This window comes from Spea bombifrons, chromosome 10 (assembly GCF_027358695.1).
Source record: "Spea bombifrons isolate aSpeBom1 chromosome 10, aSpeBom1.2.pri, whole genome shotgun sequence".
Taxonomy (NCBI): domain Eukaryota; kingdom Metazoa; phylum Chordata; class Amphibia; order Anura; family Pelobatidae; genus Spea; species Spea bombifrons.
The window spans coordinates 27,635,165-27,646,423 of NC_071096.1; the positions used below are offsets into that span (position 1 = coordinate 27,635,165).

At 45.6% G+C, this 11,259-nt stretch overlaps 1 protein-coding gene across 2 annotated transcripts; it reads left to right on the forward strand.

Moving 5' to 3' along the window:
- The first annotated feature begins 996 nt into the window (after nt 1–996).
- LOC128467841 (putative neural-cadherin 2) lies at nt 997–5,379 on the forward strand. Of its 2 annotated transcripts, none has more exons than XM_053449581.1 (4): nt 997–1,104; nt 1,345–1,468; nt 2,017–2,179; nt 4,984–5,379. In XM_053449581.1, the coding sequence occupies exons 1-4, from the start codon at nt 1,019–1,021 to the stop codon at nt 5,193–5,195; spliced, it is 585 nt and encodes a 194-aa protein (XP_053305556.1). In that variant the 5' UTR covers nt 997–1,018; the 3' UTR covers nt 5,196–5,379. The 2 variants fall into 2 exon arrangements, with proteins under 2 accessions (XP_053305556.1, XP_053305557.1); XM_053449582.1 differs by having other exon boundaries at nt 4,987–5,379.
- The last annotated feature ends 5,880 nt before the right edge of the window (nt 5,380–11,259 follow it).

Here is an 11,259-nt window from a genome sequence, read left to right on the forward strand (position 1 = left end):
GTAAGAACTTCATTGCAGTTGGTGAGTATCAGGAAAGGACGTAGCGAGGAGGAGTAACAGGCACTAGAGGGCAGCGGCAGAGCACCTTCTCTCCATTATATATTTATTATGTATGGTTATTAAACAGTTATTATATACCCCCTATGTCTCCTTTTGAGTTTCTTTAGGAGGAAGATAATGTTGTATGTTTCTTTTTGTGCTTTAATTGATTCAAACTGAGAAGAAATAGAGAACTAAACCACTTTTATTGAATGTCTACACCGTATACAGAGAGTAACAAGTAAATCACAACCACAATGCAGAGAGTAAAAAAAAAAATCAAAAACAAGGCAAAAAGTAACAAATTAGAAGTCATAGAGTAACAAATCACAATGCAAAGAATCACATGTACAATACAATGAGTAACAAATCACAAGGCATAGAGTAATAAATACAATTATGAAGTCAGGAGTAACATGAAGTGAAAGTAATAATAAATCTACATTGACAATAATCGTAGTTGAATTACATTCTTAGTCTGCTCCGGGACCATCCGCACTGCTGTTAATGTGGTTTTGTTTCCATTCCCAAAGAGATTACGAGCGGCCGGCTCCTTCTCATCTTCAGACAAGACCTGACCCCGCTGAGGCTCGGCTTTCCAGAGCAGGAGAACATTACAGACTGAGAACGGCATCGGATAGACCTGCGCATGAGAGAGTAAGAGTTAATAATCACATCATGAACCAGACCTGTAATTAATGCAGCCACAGGAAAGCTTAAATATTCTCCTTTACTCGCAGCAGTAGAATGAAGATGAATCTTTAAGAGCAGACACAGAGCTGCATTATACTTAACTAACTGACCCTCAGCTAACTCTACATGGAACCAAATAATACACAACGATTCGCGTCACACACAGTCACATTTACTTAAAGGAAATGTCAACGTCGGGCAGTCAGGGAAGATGAATTACTGACTTCATTTACTTCAGTGCAGGGAGTCAGCCTGACTCTGGATCGCTGCCACACGGCTTTGATAAATGAGACAGAGGGGATCAGAAGAAAAGTTACTTACAGAGGATCGAACGAGTTGTGAAGTCCACGGAGTCATCATGCAGGACAGAAGGTATGGAGCACACGGACAGCTTGGGCTGGAGATCAGGGCTGACTTTTCTGCAGCCACGGACGATAAGCCGGGATTAATGACTAACGGCTGCGGCACTCTGGTTGCAATCTGCGTGGATGAAAAGAAAGGAAGTGTTGAAGAGTCATGACAATTTCTATGCATGTTTATTATCTGCAGTAGTAAAGCCCCACACCGCGTGTTACTGTGACCCGTGTCTGATATGCATGCCATTCTCTGCAGGTTTTGGGAGCCGGATACCGTTCTGCAGCTCGGAGGCGTTAAGCAGTCGTCTCCTCGTTCCCACAATCTCCTTCCACACAAACCCTTTAAAGGCTGTCTCTGCAATGTCGTTCTTAATAAGCAAGTAATGACTTTCTATCACGCAGAGTATCGCTTACCTCTTACTGCAGACAGCTGCTCTGTAGTGGACGTGGGAGCTGCGCATGGATCCGGTAAACTGGATCAGCTTCGGTACTTTGGGGGTCTCTGAGCAGAGGGATGCGGTATGACCCGGTGGGTTAGCAGGATAGTCCCGGCCATTATCATCTAGGACAGAGGTTGGTAATGATTCCTATAAGACAAATACATTAGAAAGTTCTTTGATTAGTAATGTGTATTATTACCAATATTCAGTAGCAGACGGGGGGTTCCTGCTGGTGGAACGCGGTAGAATTTGGCAACTTTAATTCAACGAACATCTCGACAAATGTGATGAAGAGCAATACAACCTGCAGATATGCAGCCAGACTGCACCAAGATCTGGCTCAATAGACATTCTAAGGGTAACTGAACCGTAAGAACATAACCAGTAGCGGGGTCCGTATCCAAGCTTTCTGCCGAGTTATCCGAACTGATCCTGCAGAATGATATCAAATCATTTTCTTTATGGTGTGTGAGTTTCCTTTAACACAGGTGTATGACCTAGCAGCCCCGCTGGAGGCAGTTAATAGCTCCCCAGGCTGCGCGAGGAAGGGTACAGCTTGCTCATCACCCGCACCCTGCGACTCTCCTTGCGTCAGTGACCCCCGGACCCCCAGCTGTGATTGCCCACCTGCTCACCAGGAGCGCGGAAAAGGTACAGGCTTGGCTTACAGCGATGCGCTCACAGGTAATAACTCTACAAGAACACTAAAAGGAGACCCAAACCTGAATTAATGGTTCCACCGCCTCGCTGATATCACAATGTCTCCCAATATACAGATGGGTTTTATATTAAACATTCTCATGCCAATATTTATGTTATATTAAAGAGACTCACCTGAACATGGACATCTTTGTGAATGCGCAGAGTATAGTGTAGATTGGAAAATGGGGAGTCTCGGTGCAATCAAGGAATCCATTCGAGTTTTTGTGCCCAAACCTGCGCCAGAAAGGACTCTTCATACATCACATCTGAACGCTCTGCCACCACCTGGTGCTCTGTTGGGCAATCATTTCTGTATCATAGCGTAATCCGCATTATATACTCATCCTTTTGCAGATGTCCACAAACTTCTTCCATCCTGGAGGCCACATCCGGTACCTGCTCCCTCATTCTCTCCATCCGCAGCGGACACATTTTCAGGCAACGTCAAGAACACGCAACGCCGACAGTCATCCTGCGTTTGTCTTCTAAGGACCGGAGCGAATCCATCCACCTGCCGTTACCAAACACAGCATGACGTCCATACCTTGACACGCGCCATGCTGCACGTTGGGTAGATTCGCGTCCACATCTGAAGCTCCCGATTCAGAGCAGCCGGTAGATCATAGCAGAGTTTGGGCACCCAATGGTTCAGCATGACCCGGGGATCTAACGGCACCGTTTGTTTTGTCGCGGTGAGGCATGGGCTTCTAACAGTCTGCTACAATCTCAGAGAGTGGAATGACGTTGGCTTGGAAAGGATGCAGAATGAGTTCACACTTCGCTTTAATGGAGGAGGGGAGCACAGAGAGACGACAGCAGCTCACGGGACCTACAAAGAAATTAAAGTCGCTCTGAGAGGTGCGATTCTGGGAAGCCAATCGGGTTATCAAGGTTAAAAAAAAAATTGTTACAGATAGTAAACGTTTACACTTTCACAACAACGGGCTTTAATAAAACTGTAAAAGCATTTCTAGTGAATGTAAGATTAGAAGCCGTCTGTGAATCCATGGGGTATAAAGACTCCCTGCCAGTCATTCCCTGGAATACACCATACGATGCTGAATTCTCACTGTCCCATCATGCGCTGATCTCCAATTCCTTCTGTGTAATCAGGATGCATAGAGAACGCGAGACTGAACGGCTGCCGCCTGCCCATGGAGAACACGACAGCCTCGCCGGTGTCCGTTATAAGCCGGGAAGGCGTGACCAAAAAGCTGCTCTCAGACGTCTGTAACAGCAGCCGCTTTGTCTGCGTTGATCTATGGATGAACCATGAATGCAGGTATCACCCAACACGTGCTGGGGTCACAATACTTCAGAAGAGATTAGAGCTTTGGGGTCCTACCTTGTGCTTTCTAAGAATTCCCAGTTAAGCTGCACTCCATACACCGCATTCACTCCACTCGATTGTTAAAGCACCACTCCCATGTGTCGAGGGGGATAATGAGAATAGTTGTCCTGGATGAAAGAGGAAGAAACATTTTGAAACACTTTACATGATTTCGTTTTACTGGCTTAAAATGTATCTGATCTTCCGCTGTTACGGTAGATTTAACCCCTTCTCTCCCTGTTTAACACCACAGGATACCTGCTTACAGAGAACAGCACAGAAGCTCACTGTCTACACGGTATGTGCCAGCCACCCCTGCAAACACGGCACGTGCCACGCTCGCCAGCCCAATTCACCTGCCTCTGCGCAGAGGGGTACGTCGGGAGCGGATGTCACATCTTCAGCCCCGGACTCTGCTTCAGCAATCCTTATATCATCTTGATTTGCCTCCTGACGATCATAGGTAAACTTAACACACCGTCTCCCTCATTACCTCCCATGTAACCCGGGAGGGGGGGCGCTCACCGGATCGGTCATTCATTAACCCAAGGGCATTGGTTTATACAGGGCTGGAAGTCCTACCAAGGGTGGATCGGGGCAAGTTAAGATTGGTAACAACCCTGTTATTCATGATGGATCAAGAAAAAGCATTAAAATATAAAAAATATTCAGTACCTTGCATGCTTCAAGAGGGTAATTCTTGTGTCTCCATTCACAGCGCTGATCGCCGGAATTCTGTTGTGGTCTCGCTGCAAGAGGGGGAAGACCATAAACCAAGGAGTTTATCACGGATCTGGTAATAGCCAGGACCTTGAGGACACCAGAAAAAACATCTTCCATTACAACAAAGACCACGTGAGTAAAGCGTTTGTGGGATACAATGTTACATTTTTTATATGTAGTTTGTAGCAAGTTTAAGACTTTGGTCCACTCACCAGCTGCTGCTGATCCTGGAATTCTGATACAATCCGTACTCCATACGCCTTAAGCCGCTTCATACACAGCTGAAAAGTTAAAGGGATAAAGGCCTTGTGTAACGAGATGGAATGTTTTAATTACCTAATCACACTCAAAACACATTTATGGGGGGGGAGTAAGCAAGCACAGATTTGGTGCAGGACGGGTTAAATTGGATGAATGTTCGTTTTACAACTTGCTGAGATGAACGAACCAATCAGTTTTAAATCGAGTGAATGTTCTCTGCAGGACGCATTCAACGTGACAGAGCTCCAGCTGTGTGATCGGAGCAGCGCCGCGCACGCTTTCTGCAGGAAGACCGGAGGGCTTCATGGAAACGGTCCCTTAAGCTGCGATTACGAGACGTCTGTCAGCCTGAAGGAGCCGTCAAAGTACCCCGTGTCGGAGCGGAGCGCTTCTTTTACCAGCCGAGATTTTGGTCGATACTTCTATGACGTGTTCCAAGAAGCTGCCTACATCCAGCAAGCGCTTTCATGCGACAGCTTAAAGGTCTATCACATGGAAGGAGACGGCTCCCCGGCGGGCAGCCTCAGCACGCTGGCGTCGTCCGGAGCCGAGGGGGACGTGGAGTACGAGGAGGAGATGAGACGGTGGGGGCCAAAGTTTGTGACTCTCTCTAAACTCTACTCTTACACGGCCGCCGAGGATCTGCAGTGAAAGAGCGATGATCGGGAAAGACATCCTATGCTTTTGGCAGAGACTTGCGGTGATAACATTGAGGATTGTGCAGCCAAAGCAACAATGGTTTGATCGGGAGAAGCTGCAGAAATAAAGGAGAGAAAGCGGACCAAAGAGCTTACAGTCTAACCAGTGGTATCCCCTCGCTCACCTTGGGACCAAGTCCGCCGAGCCTGAAGATGTCCGGAACAGCAGCAAACAGATCTGCAAACCTGATCACCGCACCCCTATCAAAGCTTTAACGACTCCATTTAACGAGCTCCACCCCGGACTGGGATTCCATTTCCTTACAAGGGCCCAATAAGGATACAGGATTTATTTCATTTTAACATTACGGGGCTCACTCGGCCCACCCACGTGACCCCCCCTGTTCATGCCTTACCGCCGGCATGCATTCACCTGTGCCAAAGCCCCAGCTCCCTCTTCTGTTTTCACCTTTAAAGTTTGAAATAAACTCAGTAAAACGATTATTCGGCTCTTTGTCCTCAGTTTGTAGTAAAACATCGTCAGGGGCCGACGTGGTGAGTCCCACCCCAATATTTGTTTTATATAGAGCCATCGTATTTAGTAGCGCTGTACAATGGCTAGACAGGGTATAAGCCGTATGTAACATAATTTGACTTAAAACACAGGTGAGGAGGGCCCGCTTGTGTTCATAGGGGCAAACCCTGCATTTTCAAACACATTATTTCAAATAAAAGATATATATAGAAATCCGCTTCTAACAGGATTATGGCCCACGAGAGCTTCTGTATACTGCGAAAAAGCATCTAAAAGTATGAAGTTAACCATTTAAGCGTAACCAAACTACTGAAAAACTTATGTAAAACAAAGAAATTACTTTCACGGTATTAACAAACACGCAAATAAACTCCACAACAAACCATGCATACCCCGACCATGCGAGACACTCTGTGACTGAAAGAAACGATCTCTGCTTCTGGGGGGTAGATCCAGAGGGCTGCATTCATTTCAAAATCACAGAATTCACAAACCTTTGCCGGTCCTTCTCCAAGCTCAAGACCAGAGAATCAGCTCCACAGGACCAACACGCAGCGCCAAGAAACACAAAGTTCTGGCTAGAAGGCTGGAGAAACGCCCGTGTTAAATAGACTTTTGATTGATTATGGAAATGAGGTGCAGGTGTGAGTCAGGAGCAGGCAGCCATCTTATGTCCATGGAGAGGTAAATAGCACAAAATATCCCTTACAAAAAAATTACTGCTGTTTTTCTGAAGTAATACTGCTATTTTTTGGACATGAAAAAACTGCAATACTGCACTTTTACTGCAGTATTACTGCACATTTACTGCAGTTTTACTGCATTTGTACTTCACTGTACTGCAGTTGTACTGCAGTTATTTTTGTACGGAAGTACAAATGCAATAAAGCTACAGCACATTGAAGAGCAACTGTAGGTTTGCAATATAAAAAAAAAAAAGTGCGGTAAATGTGCAGTAATACTGCAGTACAGTGAAGTACAAATGCAGTAAAACTGCAGTAAATGTGCAGTAATACTGCAGTAAAAGTGCAGTATTGCAGTTTTTTCATGTCCAAAAAATAGCAGTATTACTTCAGAAAAACTGCAGTAATTTTTCGTAAGGGATAGTAAAATATATGTAGATATTGCTTGTTTCATGGCAAAACAGCAAAAAGTCTAGTTGTCTTGTGGCGTAATGGTGATTCTATTCCTGGTAAATATATATTATTATAGCGGCTGCGCGTATATCTAAGTCTTCAGAGTAGGTGAATTTGAGTTTATCTATTATGGACGAATGCACTTGGGAAGTAGAAATAGTGAGGCAAACTATAGCATTGGGAATGCCGTTCTGCCAGTGACAGCAGACGAGAGGGATTTAGAGTAATAATTACTGATGACTTAAAGGTAAAGACAAAGCACATAACAACGTTGTGGCGTTGTGGTTAGGAGCGATGCCTACAAAGGACAAGGTTTCTGGTTCCATACCTAAGGGCTCTTGAACCGTGTGGTTGTGTAAATATGAACACAGCCGCTCTAACCTATACACAGCTCACAAAAGTATTTTGTCTTATATTTTTAGAGCAAATATTTTTTGTAGCGGCATAAAAGTCAGGTGTCTTATCGACTGTTTTATACACAGCCACTCAAACACATACACACACACCAACACCGCAATGTTTATTTGAGCTATCCCTGAACCGTAAGGAGGGAGGAAAAAGGAGAGAGGTGCAGCTTAGTGAATGAGGGGAGAAAGGGACTCTGGGGATGATTACGGGGGAGAGGACCTCCCAACGTTACAGTATGGTCAGAACGATGGAAGACTGCATTAACTCTCAGTCTTCACTCAGCCAGTGTGGCAAATATTTTATTTTGAGTTGTTGGAGCAGAGGGAGTGATTGCATGCTAGAGAGTGTGGAAGGCCCAAGTTTTGTTACAAACATTGCACTGTTACCGGTGTTTAATATATTACTGTATTTGTTTGCACTTGCACATAAACAATCTCTAATTTAACTATCGGTAGTTGTTTGCTACAAGATGTTTTCCTTACGTTTGTGCAGGGCGGCAGAGCCAGAGTAATCGTCTGCACGGGGACCCGGAACATTCTAAGCTTAACCTTCAAAAAGGGGACGGAACCAAACTTTGATTGGAGTCACGCGGGGGTATAAAGGGTAACTAGAGAACTAATGCAAGGGGATAAAGGGGGTATAAAGGGTAACTAGAGAACTAATGCAAGCTTCTTATTTAGACATAATACATCTTTAACCAAAACAGTGCACTGCTAATAATCTTAAACATAACCGTACATTAACCCTAAGCTATTTTTTAGTTCTTGTCCCACATTTTTCCATTCGCATACCTGCCAACACACCCAACATTTATACAACAGGTGAACTCGCTGTGTATAGTGTGGCTGTGTTATTGTGAGTGTTATAGTGCGTGCGTGTGTGACTTATTTTATATTTGGTGCATGTATGTGTATCAGGCAGCCGGCGAGCTCCCGTTCATGCGGTGGCGTAAAGGTTGGGTGCGTTATTCATGTTGTGAATGATAATTTTAGTCCCTGTGAATGTGTGGTGCGGTTGTGTTGATTGTTATAGTGGATCTGTGTATTTGTATCATTTTATACTTGGTGCATATGATTATATGTGGATCAGGCAGACATCGTATGCATTACTAACCATATAAAAGTATTTTGGTTCTAATCTCCATGAAAGCTGGATCTACGTGTGTAGCGCGTCTGCATGTTCTTCTTATGTTTTTAGAGGGGGGTCCGTATGAGTAAATGTAGAGCAGGTGGGCGGCCGACGCCATGTCGTGGTGTGGCGTAACGGTTAGGTGTATCGCCTGCACTGCGACTGGTTTCTGGTTCGAACCCACTTTGCTCCCGTAGGTAACTGTATAGTGCTTCTAACCCCCTTTGCTTCATGGCCGATTTATTTCGAATGTTTTTAGAGTCGGGAGATATTAGTATATGTGGAGCCGGTGGGCGCCCATCTCCTGTAATGGAATGGCGTGATGGTTAAGTGGATTGCCTAACGTGTGGTTGGCTGCTGGTTCTCACCCGCCGGTCTGCTGTATGATCTTATTCTTAATCTTTTAGAGCGGGTACATCAGAGTAATTGTGGAACTGGCAAATTTCCTGACCCAGTTGAGATGGTGGTCTAGGTGTTTGGTGCGTTACCCCCCCCCCTCCATACAAGTGGATGCAGGTTCTATTCTCCATGTATCCTGTATATAAACTAATGTTATTTTTTCAGAGTTGGTGAATCTGAGTATTTGTATAACAGACAAGGCCCTTTTGCCCCATGGTACTGGTGGCGCATGTCTTAGCTGTGTTCATCATCGTGCTCCTGGTCCCTGGTTCTAATCTCTGTGATTCCTGTATAACGCTTGATTTTATGTTTTTTGGAGTAGGTAAATTTGAGTATATGCGGATGGGACGAAAGCGGCCATCCAGCCGTGTGCGTGGCACGTGTGTTAGGTGTATCGCTCACCGTGCGTGAGGCTCCTGGTTCTAATCCCTGTGCGGCCTGCGTGTAAGGGTGGATATTTGTAACATTATGTTTTTCCAGTGGGTGAATTTGTGTATTTGTATTAGGGATGAGCAGCACTTCTCCATCTCGGAGGTGGCGCGTGTGATGCGTGTATCGCACACTGTGCCGTGAGTTCCGGGTTCGAGTCCCAGGAAGTCCTGCGACTAGAGACATTAAGTTATGTTTTTAGACTCTGTGAATTTGAGTATAAGTATTACGGACGAGCAAGTTCGGTCTGCCACAAGGGTGGCGCAGGTGTCAAGTGTACTTACTTACCAAGCGGTTTGGTTTCTGGTTCTAGTCCCCGTGAGGCCTGGCGAGTGGTTGCGGTGCGGTATGGTCGGTGCGGTGTGTAAGGCGTATGGGTATGTTCGGTGCGGTGTGTAAGACGTATGAGTATGTTCGGTGGTGTGTGAAAGTGCTGTGCGTATGTGCGGGTCAGGATGATTGGGGGTTAGAGCCAGTCGGTAGTACACAACACCTTTTATGCTTTTTTTTCTATAAATGCTAAAAAAAATAATAATAATACGGCAGCGCACGTTTTTTCTTTTCAGGGTAAGACAGCTGTACGCACAGAGACATTGTCAGTAGCTGTACCGAGCCACACGGAAGCAAGCTATCAGCACATCATCTCGTAGGCAACACACCAAACCTTCAAGGGAAACCAGACTGGGACCACAGCATCAAGTACACAACACACCAAACCTTCAAACCACCGCATGGCTGGATGCTCCCCACAGAGCTACAGGGAATCGAACCGGGACCACAACATATGGCAGGCAGGGCACCTAACCATTACGCCATCGGATGATTGAAGGCTCTTCGTCGCCATGAACATATGACGCCTGCGTGTGATGCACCAATACTTATACCATCTAACATAATGCACACAATCTAAAAGGTGCACTACCTATTGCTTAGTGTGTCTAACTGCTTAGTGTGTAGAATTATGGTTTCGGGGGGGGGGGCGAATTTGAGTATTTGTATTACGGACGAGCAGCTTTGTCTGTCGTGGTGTGGCGTAACGGTTAGGTGTATCGACTGGTTTCTGGTTCGAACCCACTTTGCTCCCGTAGGTAACTGTATAGTGCTTCTAACCCACTTTGCTTCATGGCCGATTTATTTCGAATGTTTTTAGAGTCGGGAGATATTAGTATATGTGGAGCCGGTGGGCGCCCATCTCCTGTAATGGTATGGCGTGATGGTTAAGTGGATTGCCTAACGTGTGGTTGGCTGCTGGTTCTCACCCGCCGGTCTGCTGTATGATATTATTCTTAATCTTTTAGAGCGGGTACATCAGAGTAATTGTGGAACTGGCAACCCTCCTGACCCAGTTAAGATGGTGGTCTAGGTGTTTGGTGCGTTACCACCCCCCCCCCTCCATACAAGTGGATGCAGGTTCTATTCTCCATGTATCCTGTATATAAACTAATGTTATGTTTTCAGAGTTGGTGAATCTGAGTATTTGTATAACAGACAAGGCCCTTTTCCCCCATGGTACTGGTGGCGCATGTCTTAGCTGTGTTCATCACCGTGCTCCCGGACCCTGGTTCTAATCTGTGTGATTCCTGTATAACGCATGATTTTATGTTTTTTGGAGTAGGTAAATTTGAGTATATGTGGATGGGACGAAGGCAGCCATCCAGCCGTGTGCGTGGCACGTGTGTTAGGTGTATCGCTTGCCGTGCGTGCGGCTCCTGGTTCTAATCCCTGTGCGGCCTGTGTGTAAGGGTGGATATTTGTAACATTATGTTTTTCCAGTGGGTGAATTTGTGTATTTGTATTAGGGATGAGCAGCTCTTCTCCATCTAGGAGGTGGCGCGTGTGATGCGTGTATAGCACACTGTGCTGTGAGTTCCGGGTTCGAGTCCCAGGAAGTCCTGCGACTAGAGACCAAAAGTTATGTTTTTAGACTCTGTGAATTTGAGTATAAGTATTACGGACGAGCAAATTCAGTCTGCCACAAGGGTGGTGCAGGTGTCAAGTGTACTTACTTACCAAGCGGTTTGGTTTCTGGTTCTAGTCCCCGT